The 22,558-nt window shown below is 34.9% G+C and overlaps 1 protein-coding gene across 1 annotated transcript in view; it reads left to right on the top strand.

Annotated features, from left to right (window-relative positions):
• The window catches only part of LOC119644055, a 56,150-nt gene extending 33,900 nt beyond the window's left edge, over positions 1–22,250 (top strand). The window contains exons 3-9 of the mRNA XM_038043584.1: positions 12,953–13,306; positions 19,025–19,108; positions 19,173–19,310; positions 19,373–19,512; positions 19,572–19,937; positions 19,996–21,799; positions 21,899–22,250. Of these exons, the coding sequence (XP_037899512.1) occupies positions 13,151–13,306; positions 19,025–19,108; positions 19,173–19,310; positions 19,373–19,512; positions 19,572–19,937; positions 19,996–21,799; positions 21,899–22,036 (2,826 nt within the window). The 5' untranslated portion in view covers positions 12,953–13,150 and the 3' untranslated portion in view covers positions 22,037–22,250. The remainder of the gene's footprint in view (positions 1–12,952; positions 13,307–19,024; positions 19,109–19,172; positions 19,311–19,372; positions 19,513–19,571; positions 19,938–19,995; positions 21,800–21,898) is intronic.
• Positions 22,251–22,558: the final 308 nt, after the last annotated feature.

The following is a 22,558-nucleotide window of genomic DNA, read 5'->3' as shown; positions in this document are numbered from 1 at the left end:
TTCCGGCCAATTCTATTGTATGCGTATTACCTGAATGACTTGATTGCTTCTTTCGCGCGGTTCTTCTTGCTCTTGCTTAACTATTTTGTATTTCTTGTCTCCTGTTATGTTTCTGTGTGTTAGGCTATGCTGTGTTACAAATGTAATGATCTGCTTTAACATGAATTTTACTCATGTTCGTTAGCAGCGGCTAGTCTATATATTTGACTGTCTGTCTGACGGTTTACTTGTTGTCGGTTCATCTCTACTTTTATTGCCATGCTTAATGTGCTGAAGTTGATGTATGTCTAGATGTACGTACGTAATTTTATTTCCTTTTTTTTTTTTTTTTCATTCTTATTTTTATTTTTTTCTTTTTTGTTCACTTGTATCACTTCTGTGTTTGCCTTCTTATAAGGGAGCGAAATAAAACGCGTGCCATATACACTTGTAATATATTGTGTGTTGATATGATGTCCTCATGAATTATGGTTATTTATGTTAGTGATTTCATGCGTATATATATATATATATACATATATATATATACATATATATATATATATATATATGTATAAATATGTATGCATATATGTATATGCGTGCACGTGTGTTTACAGAGGCGTCATAAGTTACATGTGATTGATCAATTATTTCTTTCACACTTTCCTCCTGCATAAATAGATATAAAAACAAGCTATGCGCTCAACATTTTTTTTTTTTTTTTTTTGAAAGACACACAACCTTAACCAACTAAAAAAAAAAAAAAAAATAAAAAAAAAAAATAAAACATTACTTTAGTTGATTAAATTCCTTACGTTATTTTTATGTATGTTAGACTGTATCAAATGTGCAAAATTGTTTCATTTATTATGTTCGTTTCTGTTATAAGCTTAAAGTTTTTTTCAAATTAATATACAAAAGCGTATAACACTGTACAATAAAAACTTGTTTTCTACACCCACTCAAAAATATTAAATTTCATAAAATCAAAATAAATGAATAAATTCTTAAGATCACAAAAAGTAAGACAACTGCCTTTTATCATACAATACTTAATTGAGTTTGTGGTACAGAGTATGGTTAATAACCTTGAGACACAATATTTTATTTACAAATTCAATCAGATAAACGAAATTATTGCAAAAAGTTGTTTTTCATATATTCGATCACAGCAACGTAGGCAAGGCTAAGAAAAGTACGTCATCAACTGTCAGTTCGCCAAGACGACAATTAAATTTCCTTTCTTTAAGCAAAACAATTAAATGAGCTCATATAAGAAGCGCACTTCAATTTTATTCCCATAGACTAATTGATTAACATATCGCTCACTAACAGCTGTGTTTGGTGAGTACAATGGGTGCGGCAGAAGTTCGCATTCGGGCTGCAGCAGTATATCCTTGACCACTCTCGTAACGTAGAACCGAGCAGTTTCATCTTAGAGAATGACTTTGCATCCGTTAACCGCTATTGCTGCTCTTCCTTGCCACAATACATCGTCCAATATGTTTAATTGACGTCGCAAGGCGTCCGTATAGCGCCTCGTAATGCACTACACCTTGCTGATCGCACCAAAGACGTGAAAAAATTTTATTTTCGTGAATATTCTGCTTTGGTGTCGATGCGGGCGGCTCACGTGGTTAATTCCATAATTTTTACCCTTGGAATTTTCGTAATAGACCCGCCTTTTGTCGCCAGTCACAATGCACTACAGAAGAGTCTTCATTTTATGCCTGGCAAGCAATGAGACCGCGATGTTGAAACGGTTCGAAGTGGCATTTTCACTCAATTTATATGGTACGGTAGAGTTCTCCCTCCTTTTGAAGCCTCCCCATAGCATGTAGACGTCTAGACAGAGTTGATCGATCAACTGCTAAGCCGTTCCAGTTTGTTCTGGGTTTTTGTTCAATAAATCTTGAAATTGATTGTCCTCGAACTTTCTCAGTCCTAAAGACATTTCTTTGGCATTGACATGGAAATCTACGCTCGGTATAGCGTCGGTATACACTAAATTACTCAATAATAGTAAATGGAAAACTGATCAAAATACATGCATGCGCTTATTATTCAACGTGTTAAAGTTCGACGTAAAGTCTTTCTTATATCTATTCTAGTTTTTACACTCGCTTAAATATAAAATTTTTCGCTTACAACCGAAATAAAAAAATATATATATATATATATATATATATATATATATAAGACACTTTGGCAATTATTTTCACTTCGCTTTACTTACGTGTATTGTGAAATTTGATTTACGTTCGATTTTTTTTTCTTGGCGAGCTACTTATCCGTGTTATTTAGCCGAACTGTATATAGAACTCAACGAAACCTTCATTATTTTTATTAATATACTAACTTCAATATTTTAGACTCCGAAATTTGAATAACACACACACACACATTTTAGTCATTAATTTATGTACCAATCCCAAGCTGATTAACTTATAAACAACAAGGGTCCATTGCGTATGAGAGCCGTCAGGTTTATGTTCGCTTACGTAAAGTTTATTACGTATGTGTAGAGGTTGCTCAGAGGCATTAGCATACTAACATGTACGATAATTATACTTGTGTGGTTAACACGGGTCCAATTACACTGTACTGTGCAATACAAAGGGTTTAAGGAGAGAGAAAGAGAGAGAGAGAGAGAGAGAGAGAGAGAGAGAGAGAGAGATTTTAAGTAAAATTACACTTTTTGATTAAGTAAACAATTGCAAGATCCGATGATTTTCTTGAAAGCCTGATAGAATTTTTGAAGTTTTGTTGTGTTCCCTTTGGATTTCAATGGAAGAAATGTGAATATTTGCTATATAGTACCGATACTTTTCTCGTACTCTGTATACAAATCGAAGTACAAATTTTGTTCTCCGCAGTTTCGCTTTTTTAATTGTGTTAGCGAGCCGTAGCGTACATAAGAGAGTTTCGAAAAATATTGAATCATTAGTAAGTGACTCTTAATCTGTTAAATTTATTCATTCGCTTCCCACTCTTATGCGTTACCATTTTGAACTACTTAATATTATCGTTGTCTTCTTTGGCTGAATACTTTTCGCAATTATTAGAAACTTCTATTGACCCACACAAGAAAGCAGGAAAACAGCCCACTTGTCTGTTCTAAATATTCAAATAAGTTTGCAAGCATTTATACAAAAACACTTTATAATACAATTAATAGATTGTGTAAGTAATCTAATGCTATGAAATAACACCCTACATACTACTAGTGCTTCGATTATGAAGTCAAGTGTTGCAACAACAACAGCACCTGAGACGCATTAAGATAAGCTCATGATATACGCAAAAATCTGAGATCCCTTAAGATGCGTACACTTTTCATCGGCTTAAAAGCTGAATCGCTTTATCCATGTCTGCCTATCCGTCGGTTCCTGTTGGAGCTGTTGGCGCGATTAAAGCGCAAATAACTTACATATACCACTGACTAAATCGAAGAAATCTTAAGCAACTAATTATTGACTTTTTTTGTTATAGAATCGAAAACTTGGGACTGTCAAATTCAAATCATTCGCTTACTGCAAAGCTGGTCTAACGTATAAAAAATGCTTACCGATCGATTTTGTTATTCTCGCTGATCCAATTTTTGACGATTTTTCTCGCCCTAAGTTCGAAGATATTGGATTCCGCTACAATATTTATCATTTAGCTTAGTTAGGTAAAGCTTGAGCTTTTCGTTTGAGAGTGTATGCAAATTTTTCTTATGCTCTTGCCTTTGCAATTTAAATTTAATGCTTTCTTAGACAATTGGCTAACGAGGCATATAAGTGCCTCCTGATGTAATCCGAGTCCCAAGTCCTTCATTGATTTTGATGGTATTTGTTGAATAATTTCCTCATTACCTTTAACATAGTTGGTTGTGCGTAGAGCGTAATAAAAGTGCACTTGATGTTGCACAGATATTGTGGTCGCTTATTTCAATGAAAACTTATTTAAAATTTTCATTTGAAATTTAGGCGAGAAAGAAAAAAACGAAATGATGTAATTGTATAGAAATGCGTACCGTATGGTACGAAGTAAATGAAATGAACAATTCTATCACTATTCATTATTGATTTATAGGTTTTTGTATGTACATGTCACACTTGACTAAGCCCACACTGTCTTTTATACATTCAATAGAGTTGCACTACTCGATATTACTCTATACACCCATATATATATATATACGATTTAATACTATAGGTATATGGCTATGAAATGAACGAAAATCTATCCATGTGGATAACATGATTTGATTGTTAAGCTTCAACAGTTTCAACTGCGTGTGGTCAGAGTTTTTACAAAAATTTAGTTACTGAAATTGAAACAAGCCGTCAATGTCTAAATGTTACGAAAATTTCTCAACTCAGCGTTGAATTTGTTCGTCTTGCTTCAATCGTTAATGTTAAAAAACATTTTCTTTTTTTTTTTGTTTTTTGTTTTCAAAATGTAATAACAGTAGCAATAAATCCAAGTCTAAGGAAGTGTAGTAAAAACAAAGGAAAGGAGAGTTTATGATTGTTCTAAGTGAAAGTAATAGGACGGATGGACTACAAATTATTTGACGTTGATAAAAAGAACCAAACAAGGATGTCATCAAAAAAGTATTTAAACAAATACAATCATCAGTTGTTACGTATTTCTCGATTATGAACAGAATTTTTCAATTTTCAACTTTCAACTCTCGAAAGCTTAATATTTTTACAATTACTTTAGTTTTTACATAAAACTCACTCACAATTTCCCTTTTTTTCGCTGATAAAACATAATTTTCCCTTCATGGCAGTATAAGCCATTCATCAATAAATCGGTTTCTTTCTTTGTGTTTTCGTTTAATTACTTTGCTTTAATTGAATTGAATATTTTCATAGCAGGAGGATAGCGAAAAAATAAAAATAAAATATAAAAAAAGAAAATGGAGGCAAAGTGAAATAAACGTTCCTCTGAAACCGATAATAGTCCATCGTAAAAGAAACACATTAAATTTTTCCTATAACAGGAATCTGAAGGAAATATGAGGAATTGAAAGAAAAAGTTGCAGAAGCAAATTACATAAGGGAATGCAGTCTCTAAAGTTTATTAGAAGCCGACTCAAATGCTTCGCTGCATTTATGTCAACACTTTTAACAGCATGAGCGCTAGTAGCCCTATACGCTTATGTGAAAGGCGAGTTGTTGTTTTTTTTTTTTTATATTTATTCACGCTTGTGCCTATGTGTGTAATTGCTGTTGTTCTGGACACATGAAAATTGAAGTGCGCTTATAGCCCCCAAAATACTAGCTACCTATTATTATTTTATTTTTTTTTTTTTTATTTATTTATTTTTTTTTTTCCAACCATAAAACATGTCACGCTAAGCAAGTATAAAACGCGCAGCTGGATTGTTTTTTCTAACTATTGCCGTACATTCATAACTGCTATTGCAGCTGTGCTTAGAAAAGTCGAACAACAAAAATGAAAATATAGAAAAAAAAAAGAAAAAAAGAAAAAAACAAATAACCAAAAAAGACCGTTTAAGTTATATGTTCCCGTACACGTGAATGTTCGACGAGAAGTTAAAAACTTGTGGTCAATTTTTCAATTGTTGCTATTGCCATTGTTGTTGTTGTACAATTGGGGTGCGATTAAAGTTATTTTTATATACGCCATCCGTACGAAAGGTATGCAAAACTGCGCATTCCGCTTGAGTAACTTCTGCAAAATGTCCTCATAAGTTCATAAGAGATTTGATTCAATTTTCCATTTATCAAGTTGATTATTAAAAGCTAGGTTCTGGGGCCCGCTTATCATAAAACTGCTTAATACAGTTCGGAGGTAAACAATTTTCATCGCTATGAATGCAGAGACGATCATCTTTGGTAGCCCACGGTCATGGTCACGTGTTCTCTTCATTACGAATTTTAAATAGCATATAAGTAGATATCAGACATTACCCCCAAGGGCAATTATTTACTCATTTTCTCAAATCGTATCACTCACGCTTGGCACAAGCCTTGTAATATGAATTATGTATCGTTTGAAATTTTTAGGTTACAATCTCCTAAATCCCGTTCTTTTACGATGTAATTATTTTTATTGAAAAAATTATTATACTCAACTGGTAAATAGCGATAACGTTGTTTGTGTGTTTGTGTGTTTGTGTGTAAATAAGGAAAAATTCGTACAGAATACAAACTTGTTTTATATCCACTGAAAAATATAATATGTTAAGTTTGTTAAATATTTACATGCATCAAGGATAGTACAAACTATATACTTGTTTCCATAGGTTTCATAATATTCATGCGTTTTTCCGCCTATTTAAGTCACGATTACTACGGTGTCCAAATTTCATGTCATGTTAACCCTTATATACATATATATATTATTGACAATTGTCTGCACTGCATTTTAACTTAATTTCAAAATTTAATTCGCGCTCAGTTGAAATTGGAATGTAGACAATTGGCAACAATATGCATTTAAGGTTTTACCCTTTAATCATTTCAAGCGATGCCCGATTGCTTTCAAAACTTACAACAAATGACTGCGAATTTCGTCAGATTCTCAAAAATTTTCTTTACATCGTGTTTAAATTGCCAAAAATTAATTTGTCATTAGATCATGCATTATTTGGAACGAATCGCAGTAGTCCGTAACAGTTGATCGTGATGACCGCGGGAAGCTTTTACGAGAGCTTCTAGCTTTTTTTTCCAATCAATTATACCACATCATAACAGGCGGCGATGAAATGTATATCGTACCTTGTCAAATATATATTTTTTGTGAAACAAATCAGACAATTTAGATTTCTCTGCTATAATATTAATAGCTCCAATAACACGATTTATTACGATAAACCGGACATTTCTTGCCAATTTTCCCGACTCCAGGTTAAAGTAACTTTTTTCGGTTAGCTAGACAGATAATTAGAGTTATATTAGGGTATATACAGTTCTGTAGAGCAGGCTTATGTTTATTTTGTTAAAAACCTTGAAAGTGATCGGGTGTATTATAGTAGTGACAAGTACGTAAGACCTGGAAGATCAAAGTGAGCTTACTGAAATATATTTCACTTTTTTATTTCAAAAATGGTGAAAGGCTTGCAGAAGCACATCGAGAAATATGTGCTGTGTATGGAACCAATCCTTTGCCAGAACATATTTGTTAAAATTGCTTTATTAAAATTCGTTTTGGACATATTCAGTCGAAGCTTTACCGCCTTCTGGTAGACCAAATACCACGGACAATGACTAACTAAAGGTGGTGATTGAAGCCGAACGATACATAACGACTCGTTAGATTGCAGGAAAAAAAAATATACTGCCACATCGCACATGGAATATATGTTCAAGTTTTTGAAGATTTATCTGTGGTGTAGTCGACGAGTACTGAGAACGGAGCCAATTGTTTATACCTTTTGAAAAAAGGACTTTAAAGATTACGCAGTACTGTAAGCGTGGCCTTCAAACTATTTAGCCCATTTTCATTACCAACCGTGCGTGCAAGCACTTTCAACTTTGTCGTCAAATTGAAAGTCGATAGCTGCATTTTTGTAACCAGAAGAATGTTTACAACAGACATTACACAGATGAACCGACGGATATACTTGAATCGATTCAGAATTAAATATTGATGAAGGATATGTACACTTTGTAGGGTCTCTAAAGCTTCCATCAGGGTGTTTCGAACGTTTCGATACACTGCCTATGCTTCGGTGATGGGTATAAAATCAATGCAATGACAAATTTGATCCTTCGAAAGTACGGATGTCAACGAAAGTACGCGCGTCAACGAAAAAAACCGACCTCACGGAAGAAAATGCTTAACAATCACTTACTTTATTTTAATATCGTTTTTCTAATTGTAACTAATAAATGGGTTTGATACAAAATGTACGTATATATATATATAAATATATATATACGTATTTCAATTCCGGAATCAGATCAGGTACAACTTAAATTTTTTATTAAACTATTAATATATCGATATGTCTTGGTATAAGTTCGCGTAAAATTGTGCTTATAATTTAAATGCATTCGTATGTATGTATAACTTGGAGGGCCTCCAAAACGATTCATAATAAACAAGGGCTAGCCTGTATACAACAAAAACGAACCGACATGTATATATATATATATATATATATATATATATATGTATACATATTTGTATACACGTATTGGATTGAGGCCTAAATAAATAAGCGCATAAAAACCACAAACATGACAATGCATCCCATTAAGTTTTATAAACGTTAAGACAACAAACTGAACAGCAACAACATTATTATGCGTATGGATTCGTTATGTTCGCTATCGATTGCCAAAGGTATTATTTTGTATTCTTTATGTGCACACACATAAATGCGCATACACAAACATATATACATAAACATACATATATATATATATATATATATATATATATCGCGTACACTTATCCGCATTACAATACTCGGTACAAGGGAGGCGGTTGTAAGACAACTAACTTTGTGGTATTTGTACGTAGGTATGCACTCTAACTAACAACATGTTAAAAATCTATAAGTTTTGTCTTATACGTGTGTGTGTACGTATTTAGCCAGTCTACTGAATGTTGATGTGTATGCCGAGTGCGAGTGCGTGTGCGCGTATATTCATATATGTATATGTATATGCTTGTTTGTTTATACTTTTTTTTTCTATCTAAACCTTTTGATTATTTTCTGCATTAAAAGTCATTCGAAAAACACGAAAGTGTAGTTAAAAATTTTAACTTTATTAAGGTAAAAATATATCTGCGCTTATACGCATACGCATACGCGTATTCGTACGTATATGCATGCATATATGTATGTACAAAGGAGCAGACAACAGCCATTTATACTCTTGTACTCTTTGTTATGGGTAATCAGATACACAGATTGATATTAGTATACATGCATGCATGTTATATACAGTATATATATATATGTATATTTGTGTAAAAATATATTCTCGGTGATAAAAATTTCACATAACTCTTAGAATTTTCGTACACACATTCTATATGAAGATGAAAGTTAAATAATTTCATTATTATATATGTGACGCAGGACGGATATATTTAGCTGAGTATATACATTCTTGATCAACGTAAGATAATAAGTCTTTGCATTCATCCGCCCGTCTTCATTTTCTTATTATTCTCCTCCCTTATCAATGAATGGAACTGTCATCACTCGATCTAGTCTATGAATATTTCTTTCATCTTCTGCCAGTCTATCTCTATGTCGATTGAGCAGACTTTCGACGGCCCTCCTCCTGTTCCGCTTTACACATTCCAAAAATCTCAAACAATGTACTAGACAAGTGAGGTTATATATCTGAAGATCTATTTGTGAAGAAAACATACACCGAAAACATAGGGATGAAAACGAAGCCATGAAAATCTCTCCTAGAGTGGCAAGAAACTTAAATAACCTTTTCACGCACATACTTTTTGGAATTACCTACCACTTCTGGGCAATATTGATTTCGAGTTTAGAGTTGAGCAAGTGATCGATAAGAAGGGTGCCGGGTGACCCGTTTAAAGCTTAGAAGAAACTGCTCGTGGTAGAATGTACCTACGATTCGGCCTTTCCAGCTTTCTCACCTGATTTGATTATTCTTTCTCTTGTTTTTGCTCAATGTGAGTCTATAAGATTTATTGGAACAGTTAAGGAAGTAAAATTGCAGACCGAAGGTTGATTTTGACTCTATCCTTCTATAGGCATGAATATGCGAAACACGAACAAACATATATTTTGAAATACCCTACCCGAACATTAAAAACCGTAGGCGAGCCTTAGGATTATCCCCTGACAGCCTAATTAACGGACTAAGTCTCTGTGTATCTTATGCTTTTTTCCTTAAAGAAAATGCAAATAGTTATATGCCACGCTATCAATGCCGGCGAATTTGTTGAGATAGCACGGATTCTTATTAGAAAACTATTCAGTATGCAGTTTTGTTTTGTATTAATATTTTATTTAATGATTCAACTCAAAGATTTCTACTCAGCCAATCTAAGGTAAATATTCATTTGGTTGTTGTATGTTCAAAGTCATTTTAAAGTTCAAAGTATTTAATAAAATGCATCAATGTTTGTAAGGTTATTAAGCTCATAAAAAAATTCTTTTTGAGAACTGATCGCAGGCGAATGAAAGCCTTTACCGACCAAAAATTATATTCAAAAGTATAGCTTTATCCTTTTCATCAGCGAAGAGACAATTTTAATGTAGTTGTTTAATTGCGTTAGTATAGTGCAATATATTAATTTAAAACAGTTACGAGCAGAGTGCTGTTAAGACACTTTATTAACTTAGTGGTTTTCATTTTACATATATGAAAAAAAAAAGCAAAAAAAAAAATTATTCTTTTAATGTCACAGAGGATTTTTATTACATAACAATAAAGCAACTTGCTACATGCGTTCATCAGCTTTGATAGATATTTTCTTAAGCCCGATGAGAAGCAGGACGCATACAAACAGGGCTAATACGAAAACATTCACAAGAGTTTCTTGTGAAAAATATTTATTCTATAGCTGATTATATTGTCCACTGCAAGGGAGAAGGTCTCTTTAAAGATGAATAGAGGCCACGGTACACCATTACATACACTATACCATTTACTTAAGGCGCAAGTGGACGATAAACGATTCAATCCGAGCTATTTTAAATAGCATTCTTATCTGAGCCGAAACACGTCGATAGTGTAAATTAAATCGAAAATCAAGACGGACCGATGGACAGACAAGCGTCGAGTCATTTTCCGAATCGGTCAAGAAATTTGTTCCAAATTCTTCTGAATGTTGTGTATATTCGGACAAACTTGTACCGCAAATTGTGTACAGAAACTTCACTTTTTCTATAGATTGCAAAAACCGAAAAGAATGCCTTCAACCATTCGTGAACATATGCAGAATCAGGCGACATATCTCTCTGTCTCTCTGTCTGTATGTCTGTCTGTACGTTACATAGGCAAACTACTGAGCATGAGCTTCTCATTACTACCGAGACGATACTTGTTGAGCTCGGCGAAGTGAAGACAGGATTAAATTAAATATTTTCTTATATTGAATTATTGTTCGAATGATTTCTTCAGATAGATTCAAAATACTTTAGCGATGCTTAGTAAAATTCAATTTCGTGTGTATAGATGTTCAGCAGAGTGCAACAGTGCTGGTTTTTGTGTCATAAACAGACTGATCTTTACTTCCGAAGAAGTACATATTAATATTAACTGAAATAGTGCAAAGGGTATTCGCACAAAGTTTTGCATGTAAATACAATGGGCCATGTTTATGGCTTCGTCCCGATTTCTTTCCGTTCTTCGATGATTAAAGTGACAACCGGCGTCCTTCATTTAGCTCAAGAATTCGTGCATTTGGGCCACGTTTTGAAATGCATAGCATGACACTAAGAGTATAACGCAAGCTATACTGTAGGGATAAAATAAATATCGGCTTCAATACTATCCTAGTGCTACAAGAGTACAAACATTCCATGTTACTTCAACGATTGTTATTTTACACACAATAAATTTATTATATAAGCATACCTAAGTTGGGTGATTTGTTAGTTTACAGTACCGCGTTATCTTTCCGTAGTTCTCTGAGAAAACGCTTTGGAAAATCGTTCATGTTAGGCCAGCTCAAGTGGTCAAGTCTGCTAATTTAGAACGGGAAGCGTGAATCAGAGATTTCCATTGTCATGTAGCATTTTGATCCAATGTATAATTGCTACCTCTTCTTGAATGCGTCTGCCTCCATCAATATTTCAAAGGCGGTCGTCGTAAGTTCTGTCACAGATCGTCTAGATCGTCATGGAATGTTTTGTGAAACAAGAGTTTGCATATCTTACAATCGCAATAGCCACTGTCACAATGCAGAACAAATATTTTATTAAAGTTAACACATCTCTTGATATAATTATATAGCAATGTAACACTTTACAAGTGGTACAACCAATATTAAGTACCAATAAATTTCAAAGAATCAAGTCATTCCTTTCGCGATTGGGCGTTCTAAAGTCGCGGAGTAAAAATAAAAAGACCACGCGAAGAAACGGTCTTCTTTCGTAACTTGTTGTTGTTACATGCATGCATTCGCACGGTCTCTTATTGTGCAAAATATATTAAAATCAATAGACATTTGAGTTAAAGTCTGCATAAGAGGTAAACAGCTAGCTACAAGTACTATAAGCATTGACTATAATGCAGAGACGGCTATATAAACTAGCTTTTCTGTTATTCTGTCTGTCTGTGTGTGTGTATATATATATATATATATGTGTGTATGTGTGTTTTCGTAAAGAAGTTAATTGACAAGAATGTATATTTGTATGCCTTAAGTAAGAAGTATTTACGTTACGAAATGGTAGGAATTGTATGAAGGGCAGAGAAAACACTTTTAACTTTGGTCCTGTTTAGAGTCTCACTTAATTATGGCAATTATAAGCCGGCAGGCGGCAAAATTTAAAAAAGACCTTTAGTCAAATAGTATGCTTCGGCCCATATGGGGACAAAGTTTGTGGTCGATGTCGTTATGGCCTGAAAAGTTAAAATCTTTATAGTTAACAAAGTCAACTTGACTTTCGGTCGGAGCAGTCAACGTATAGTTAATTTAATGACTTGTGTTTCTATACGCGTATGTATGTATGTATGTATGTATGTATGTATGTATGTATACATATCCCTAGGTTGTGTGTGTCATTATAAATAGGTTCTCTAGACATTTGTTCATACATGAGTTTTTGTGTAGACAACGCAGTAATTTCATTAAATGCCAGCCGAAAGGTATACAGATTAGATGTAAAAGCACGTCCTCTCTCTGGTTAATTTATTAAAAATTTGTTCGTTGCTTTTTGTAATAAAACATTTTTCTCAAGAATCTATTCTCTTCATGTTTTTGTTGTTCTTACTTGCAATTTAATGATTTTTGTTTTTGCTTTAATTTAATTTCTCTTTATTTTTTCGTTTCATTGCAGATGTTAATAAAGCACCTTTAGGAGCACGAATAGTTTTAAGTAATTTTTTCAAACGTAACGAAAGGAATATTTATAAAAAAGAAAAAAAAATACGATAAAAAATACGATAAAAACTTCAATAGAAGCATTAAAAAGGAAAATAGTTTGTTTCTTTCGTTTTGGTCTTACTTCTCCGTTAAACGTATCGGACGCTTTAAAATGAACAAATTTGCTGCAATTTCGCTGATTGTGCTAGTCGTAGTGAGTTCCAAGCATTTCAACCAAGTCTTAGCCCAATCGAATTATGTGCAACACGGTGATAGTGGAAATTACACAACAAACGGTTTGCCCGAAGAGGCGACACTCGATGGAAAGGTAAGTACTATCCCCTCCTGGTATTTTGCTCGAAACTCAATTTGGAAATCGCATTTATACAATGACATATCGTGCACTTGGGCGACAAAAGGGTGGCACGTTATTAAATTGGGGAAAAGCGAACAAACAAAAAAAAGTATACTAAATAGCATTGCAATCTTGTGAATTGTGTGAGTTGAAAATCTGAAAGGTGAAATTTTTGCGGGAAAGGATTGCTAAGAATGAAAATTCCTTTAATTTTAGGAAAGGTTAGCCTCTCTGGCTGTTCAGACGTTCAATTTTACCAAATAATGGACAAGACTTATCCTAACCTTAAAAGGTTGAGGGTGTTCTTCAGTAAAATACACTGACAAAATCCATTTGTCATTGTCAACTTGAAGAAAGTCAATGTTGAAAAGAATGTTGAAATTTGAAAAGAGTCCTCACCTAGAACTAAAGCCTATTTAAATAATTCCTTAGCTAGTCCGAGTGACCCAAGTAATTCTAATAACCATTTAATCAGTGACATCTCAGTTCTTCAGTTTAGCGCTTCAGACGTCATCAAACCTCTAGCTTTTATGGCTTCTGGCGAATTTCCACAGATCAACGCCTATGCTTTACTCGGCACCACGACTCAAAACAAGCAAAAAGAGGAAATTCTCTTGACAGTGAGCTGAGTATAATGTGTTTCGAATTAGTCTTCATCTCGAAGGAGTATTACTAACAACATCTCAGAGGAGCATTGCCGCAAGAACCGAAAAGACAGATGATAGTGTGCGGTTCAAGCATTACGATGCCCGACCCCGTATAGCAAATTCAATTACTCCACCCGCCGATTCCACCAGATTTTGACTCATTTTGCAAAAGTGAATTTTCATTGCCACATGAAGTCATACATCGCCAGAATAACGTGATAAGTAGAGGCCAAGGATAGAAATTGTTTTGACCAGAGCATTTGTCTGTTCTTTAATAAATCAACTTTACTGAGTTATGTTTCAAAACACATTTACACACACAATATTCGAATATAAAATTCAATCGACTGGCATGTCCATAATTGAAGGATTTTTAAATGATTTGCGTCCCTCGTCAAACCTAGGCAATAAGTATGCATGTTCGATCATGTAGAGAGTGCAGTGTTGTTAGTCTCGCCTTTAAAATTCAACTTCCTTTCCTTATCGTAATAAAAAAGAAACTTGAAAGACTTAGATTATATTTTTTTTTTTTTTTTGCTTTGACATGTAGACAGATAAAAAATGGTTTTTATTGGCAACAATGCCAATCTTTTTATCCAACCACTTTTACGAGACTTTATTTTATGGCCAGTTAGTGCGACGCTCAAGCAAACGCAATTACACTAATGGTTTTGTTTTGTTTACAATGTACAGAAAGGAATGGGTTCTAACTCTTTAAAAAGGAAAGATTTTCTTCATCAATATATAGCGCAGCCGGCATTGCAATATTATGACTAAAAAAGAAGGAAAAACAACAAAAGATTCAAACAAGAATGATTCCAGTTGACTTAGAAGTGGGAGCAAGACTTCAATATTTCAATTTTGAAACATTTTAAGAAAATTGTGCTCATTTTATTTGGATAAGAAGCGGGAATTATTAAGAGATGGAAATATTTTTCTACGAATAGAACTGCTTGAGTGTTTTTATTAAAGGCCACTACTATACGTTCTAATCAAAGAGTATGGGAACTTATGGGAATATCATGGGCAAGATCAATGCTATAATATTCAAAGTTCCAACATGGCAGTTGACTCTTAAGCAGTTGTATTTCCTCATCAATATCTCACTAGATTTATAATGAAATCGATGCAAAATGTGATCACCATCTTCCTTAGAGTCTACTTGGTTGAGTTAATTAAGGTCGGATGAATCTGCAGGAGTAGCATGAGTGACAAGAATTGAGCCTAGTGAGAGAATATAACAATGCCATTTACGAAATTATTTGATTGAGGTCTATACCGTATTGAGAGAGGTAGTTAAAGCCATCTCAGAAAATTCTCCGATTATCATGCGAATCTTGAGAGCATGTACAGAATTCACTTTGTAATACCTTAGTTTATCTTTTAGTTTGTTGGCGGAAAATGCGAGTAGACTCGGCAAGGCTAAAAATGCACTTGGGTTGCAAATAGTTTCAACCCTAAGGTAGAAACTACCTCTTCGACTTCCCAGATACAGCGCGAAAGTTACTACACAAGTCATGTCGCTAACTTGTTCATGGATGTGACGTATGAATCAGCATTCACATATATGTTTGTGTAGTGTTACATTGATCATAATCATCATGAAATTCTATTTCAATTTAGTCATGTCCGTCGGCAGGTCGTCATATTATTTATCTAAGAATTGTCGTTATAAAGACACGAACAATGAAGAAATCAATGACAGATATAGGACGATTGGAAATTTCAAATGGGTTTCATCATCCTACTGGTGGTTAAGAAATCACATTGTAAACCAACCAAACTGTTCCAGCAACGCTCTCTTCACCCTTTCCTCGGCGACGCGGTTCCGTTTCTTCGAGAGTCCTCGAGGGTATCGGGGGTCGTCAGGAGAACCAGTACACAACCAGTAGGTTGTAGAAAGTACGGGTGGCTTCGTCGGAAGTATGGAAAATCCAAAATGCGAGTGTGGACTGACGAACGTATGACAAGTGTGTACCGATCACTCTAAAGTGTGCTATGAAGTATGGAATCCACAGGGGTCAGGCACACGGCAAAGTCACGAGTATCCTAGTTAATCAAGCTATGGTCAAGCTATGGTACGTCTAGAAGCTTAAGACTTGGCAATAAAAGACATTTTTGTACATTAAAAAGCATTTTTTTTAAATAAAATTTTCGTGCAGGCAACAGTCAGAAAACACAACTACTGACTACTACACTGACTACCGACTCTATCTAAGAAGAATGCATTTTTCGTATTTGATTATTTTTAATATTTGAGAGTGAAGTGAAAAAGTCTGTTAAAACAGGCCACGTACTTATATCAACTAAATAAAATTTTCAAAAACTGTTTGATTTAGGTCGAAAGTTCTAGACCTTGCGTTTCAAGCTAGTTCATGAAGATAGATGTCAACTAACGGTCATGTCAATCAATTGAAAATTATCGGAATTATTGTGAAAAGATGCTTAGTTGCTTTGCTAATTCCGAATATATTTGAATGAGCGACTTGAACGAGTGGAAATCCAATTTATTTCGATCTACTTCTAATATGATTTTCTTGCAACAAACCGCGTTCATTTTCTTACTTGGCTTAGTTAAGAGCTAAGAAAAGCAAACACAAAGCGAACTATTAGTTCATTGTGGAACTAGTATAAGCAAGTATGAGTGTAATATTTAAAGTTAACTGAAACAACTAACAATTTCACATTTTCTTATGACTTGATATTGTTTTCCATGTTTTTAAACATCCAGATATTTACAAAGTCATTTCTCTCTATATATATATATATATGTATGTATGTAAGTATGTATGCATGTATGTATAATAAAAAAAAAAAAACAGTTTTCATGCATGAAAGATGAAAAAGTTCAGTTTATCAATGAGAAGATTTTCAAAAAAAAAAAAAAAAAATGTCTTCTTAAGATTCAGTTTTTAATAATTTACCAGAGGGAATCACATCTAATAATAAAGATTGACCTATATATATAGTAATTAGAGAGCGGGGAAAACTTTTAACTAAGCGGTGAGAGAAGTAGAAGAGCATAACTGTTACTCTTTGTTATGGAGTGTATAGGCATTTCCATCCAAGCGGGCATACTGCATGTACACATGTACATGCACGTATACATATTATTCATATTTATTTACATTTTACACTTCATCTGCTTATTACGTAATGTATGTATGCAAGTCATAATTAATATTTTTCCACCATGCGATTGCCTTGCATCTAACGTAACGTAATACCGTGATAACAAGTCAACAGACGAGCGCTTCAGCTTGCAATTTCACATGTGTACGCATTGACGACAAACTCTTGCACGAGTATGTTTATTCACATATACGTATCCTATACGTACAGTATTTTGCATTTAACAGTTTCACATTTTGAGAGAATAATCAAAAAAAACCCTAAAGAATTTGACTTCTGAACATGGATGAAATTGTATATTTGTCTGAATTCCGGTCACATATGCTGATTAGCTTGTGAAAAGCATTTCCTCGAGCCTTTTTTATTCCTAAAATTTAATTAACAAGTTCATTGAAAACTAATGTACTCTGTAAAAAATATTATACACAAATTAGAGCATTCAGTGCATTGTTGGGAGTAATTCAAATTAAATAAGTTAGAGAAAACAACATCAATCTTGATAACTAAGATTTATACTTACATGAATCGATAAGTGTTGAAAATTTTTCGAATTGAAGAGAAATAAAGAGGGAAATATAATAATTCATATCGACTGAAGAAAATCAATTTAAGAGATTGCGTTGGATATAAAAACATATATAGAAGAGTGTGATCTCAGTTGCTCTGATTGTTAACTCGAGCATACATTTTTCGAACATCAATCGGCATTAAAACGTTGATGCAGAAACACCTCCAAGCAATATACGCAGTAATCCATGGGTATATAAACGCAGCAGATTTCTAGCGAATTTTCTCAAAAGTCAGAGAAATATATACATTCTAAAGCTAAACTGTTAAAGCGCTACGCATGTAAGGCTATCGGATTAATTGGAAACTCCAACGCACTTAACATTCGAACCCACATCCATTGGGTTGTTAGTTGAGATCCTTTGCCTGCTCGGCGACTCAGCCGAATCATTTCAATATTGAAATCTACAAATATGTCTAATTTATAATACATCGGTCAATAATTTCCGGGAATAGGAAAAACATGAGTATTTTTGTTGCCAAGTTCAACTTTAATCATAGCTTTCTTATTTCGATCTCATTACTTCATTCCTTGAAGCATTTTTTTGAAATTTGAAAGAAGGTAGTTGTCGCTGAGACCAATTGTGAACAGTGCCTTGGATTGAACAGTGATTTGAATTTCAATTCATGCAATTTTCCCACCATTTGCCGGTGACCTGCGACATGATCGTTTTGTTTTGCTGTACTATCTTTTTCTAAGCGCAGTTGTAGTTAATAAAACACCTACACCTCTTCACAACATTTCGCTCTACGAGAGTTTTTATTAGTTGATAGCAATTCGCTTCCAATAGCCGAGAGAGTTATAAGTATTGAGTAGAGACCTGCGATCTTTGTAAGAGATTGGCGACTCCACGTTCATAAAGTTTTTGGTTATCACTTTCAAACAACTGACCCAAGTGTAGTATTTGGCTACGATAATTAGTGAATATTTACTACTTATTGAAGAAAAAACTGCTGCGTAAAGGAAATGTCCATAGGACGAATGGGCGATGAGATGTGCTTTTCGCATCGGCTTTTGAATCAGCTTGCCACGAAAGGTAGCTTAATAACATCTTGCATTCCCCTTTGAAACCCTCGTCGGCTTTCTTCCCTTTTTTAATCCGAAAACATTTACAGTAATTCTGCCAAAATACTTCCATACTTTCTTGGTGCTTATAATGCTATGCAATTGTCAGAAAAAGATCAAATATCAAAGGAAGCACATAATAGAAAAATATTTGTATTTTTACAACATACAGATTTTCGGAGTTGACAATGCGTTCAAAGTTCAAAACAGGGTACATGATATTTTTTAATACCTTGCATAAATTCACCTCTATTATTAAGTGACTTATCATTTTCTCAGGTTACTAAATTGGATGATATAAGTCCTTTAATATTTTTGAATCGCACCAAAGCTGCTCTCAACTGTGCTGCCGGTTCAATGCAAGTAAGCAGTACAACATTTTATATCGCTTCTTTGCGAACTTTAATACAATTTCGTTAATATCAAGGTCGACATGAAATTTAATGAACCATTCCATGGTATTGTACAAGCAGATTATGATCGCAGTAGCGCTTGTCGTGTAAACGGCAAAGGTGCACTCAGTTATCGGTTGGAATTACCATTAAAGGGGTGTGGTACTATACAGGTTTGCGTTTTTTGCATTCGAAAATAATTTAAATCATGTAATTAATGCGTACGAAACTTTAGAATCCGACTAGGGTGTTCACTAATAATATAATCGTGCGTTTTCATGCGAATTTGGAAATGGATGGTGACGAAATCATTACCATAGTATGCCGTTATCCACCGCCAATACCATCATTGCCGCCTGCCTTGCCAGCACCCATGTAAGTTGCTCTTCTATTATTCATTTAGACAATTTCTAATTTTATTTTCGATATTGTAGCTTAAATCCTATAGCGGCAGGTACCATCGTTCAACCGCCTTTGAAAGGCATACAAATTCTAATGATTATTTGTGCTATCATGTTTTTGACTTTGTTATTACTTGGCTTGGCCGTTTCCTATTATTGTTTGCGTAGTCGTCCTATCCCAGTTGTACGTCGCCTTCCCATGTCAATGGGTAGCGGTTCGGAAATCACTAAGCTCAGTGGCAGCAGCATGGGTATACCTCCCGAGTTTGAAGGTGTAAAAATACCTCGAGCGCATGCTGCTTTGGCAGCCGTTCACAGCTCATCGGGCAGTGAGGGTGCTCTTATACCCTCCGATTATCCCAGTGAATCTCATTCAGAAATTGAAGAAATCGATACCAGGTAGGAGAGGTTCTCATATCTTACTGTTAATAATTTGTAAAATTTACCTATATTTCAGATCACTGCCTTTCAGTTCAGCAGGCAGTTTTGAGAATCGTGCATTTGTTCAAGAGACTTCTAGTATCTATAGCGATCATTATGGTCATACCCAAGAAATGCAAGCGGCAAACGCTGTAAGCTCATCCGTGCCCCGTTTGCCAATTGCTGTGAAAGAGTCCCCTTCACCGAAATTTGATGTTCAAGTTCGTGTAAAAAAATCACCTCCTCCCCCGCCATCGCCACAAACATCAGACACAGAGAGCGTAGCCACTCTCAGGCCTGAACGTAACAATCTCTCTACAATAATGGAGTCTCACGAAGATCGAGAAAGTATAATAACAATGGAATCACTGCCAGGTCAAGAAGAAGCCTTGCAAACTCAATTTACCTATACTCCAGACTTGCATCCAGTTCCTCAACATTCTGAGATTACAATACCTGCCCAACCACCGCAACCTGTGTTCTCTGTTTATACGCGTACGCATCATGAAGTTGTTGACGGACGTCCTGAAACGTGGTCTGATTATACTGATGGGCCAGCTCGTAGCGAAGTCACCGACATGACCTCCGAAGCACCTGATATACGTTCGGTAGCAGAAATGGTGGATACTTCACACTTTATGGAAACTGAATATTTGCCGCCCGAGCCACCAATTGTCGTCAAGAAGCCGCAAATTACTTCGCACACGGTAAATGATGTTTATTTGCGCACCATAACTGAAAAGAAGACCATTGAAGATATTGAGAGTCACAAACGTAAAATTACGGAATACAAGCCAAAGGCTAAGCCACTGCCTCCACCTGTACCAGATCCAACTTGGGATGTTAAAATACGAAATTATCCATCTGAACGTGAACAGCAGATGTGGGAGAACTTCTCCGATATATCTAGTGCATCGGGAATGACCATGACTCCGAAGATGGAAAGATCCGAATTAACATTACCTCCTGTAAAGCCTACGGAACCACTACCACAAATTTATGACAACAAGCAAAAATTGACCAGCCCCGAGCTCGTTGTTAATATGAAACCCATTGAAATGCCGCCCGAAGACAAAACGGTACCCAATTGGGATGTATTGATACGAGTTTTAGAAGAGCCAGAAATGTCTGAGGCTGATGATACCAGCTCTGTGCATTCAAGCGTACATCCCTTGACGCGATTTATAAGTTACGATGACAAAGCTAAATGGAAGGAAATTATTACCACGGCATCTTCATTGCGCACGATGTTAACTGAAGCTGTGGTACGAGAAGATTTCGAACGTATACGCTCGGATACTAGATATGAAAGGATTTTTGAACCTCAAACTTGGGATGTAATTATACGAATACTGGCACCTCCTTCCGATGATGAAGGTGACGTAGATTTACGGGCTCCGAAGCGAGGTAAGAAAACTCAACCATGGGATACACGTTCACGACGCAGCTCTTTACCCACACTCTACGAATACGATAGCGATGGTGGCTCGAGCGTGCGCACCATACGTAACGATCCCTCAATACTGATGCATCCAACGGCTTTCAATGCACAACGTTCACGTAGATCGTCGCGTACATCGTATCACACCGATCAAAACGATTTCCGTTCAGTCTCCGAGGTAACAGTAGATTTCGGACGTCTCGACAATATGTCAAATGCAAGCTCTTTTTATCCTATGCAATATGATGACGATGATTTATCCGAGAGGCCTTCTTTTCATCGATCCGTTAGTCATCCATCTTTGGCTCGCTCCAACAGCGAGTTTACTGAACATTGGGTTGCACCCGAAGAGCTTTCTTCACCCGAAGGAACTCCCAAATCAAGAAGATCACAAAGATTGGTATGTTTTATTTTTTTAATTAATCAATAAAAAAAAATAAAAAATAAAAAATGGGGAAATAAATAATTTTATTATACATATAAATGATAATAATTTTAGATTGCCTACCAACGATTGCCAGCACCACCACCGCCGCCGCGAGCTGGTCGCATCGTTGCGCAAACACAAAGCGAATACGTAGAAACCAGACGCACAATTTTCCGCTCGGGCAACGACAGGCAAGCTACAGAATGGTAAAAATTGGGAATTCTCGTCAAGGAAAACGCATGAGCGGCAGGAACCGCGTCTAAGTGAAACTAAAGAGGAAACTAAACAAATACCCAATTACAACTAATTCCCTAAAAGAGCTTTACAACACTTTAAGTTTCCGAAACAGTTAAGCATTTTTCTTTAAAAAAAAAAAAAATTTTGTTTTTCTTTCCCTTCTTCTATATATTTCTTAACAAAAAAAAAAAAATTAATTCAAGTGCCAACTAACTTAAATTTTATTTAAACCTTCACAACTACTTTTTGTTTTGTTTTGTTTTTTTTTTTTTTTTTACTTTATTTCTTGCCGAACAATGATTCAACGGCTGTAACTATACTACACTACACTACAGTCAAATATTTCATAAACTTTGTAATAAATTCTATACTTAAATGCGAAGAGAAAAGCAGCTAAATACTTATTTTTTATTTTGAATATATTTAGAATAATAATAATAATTTTTATACTCGAAAGTTCATGAACAAATTGTAAAGAAATAATAATCGTTTTGT

Source organism: Glossina fuscipes, unplaced genomic scaffold, assembly GCF_014805625.2.
Source record: "Glossina fuscipes isolate IAEA_lab_2018 unplaced genomic scaffold, Yale_Gfus_2 0, whole genome shotgun sequence".
NCBI classification, from domain to species: domain Eukaryota; kingdom Metazoa; phylum Arthropoda; class Insecta; order Diptera; family Glossinidae; genus Glossina; species Glossina fuscipes.
Note: the sequence above shows the minus strand (reverse complement) of the source record. Positions and strands in the feature narration are given on the sequence as shown.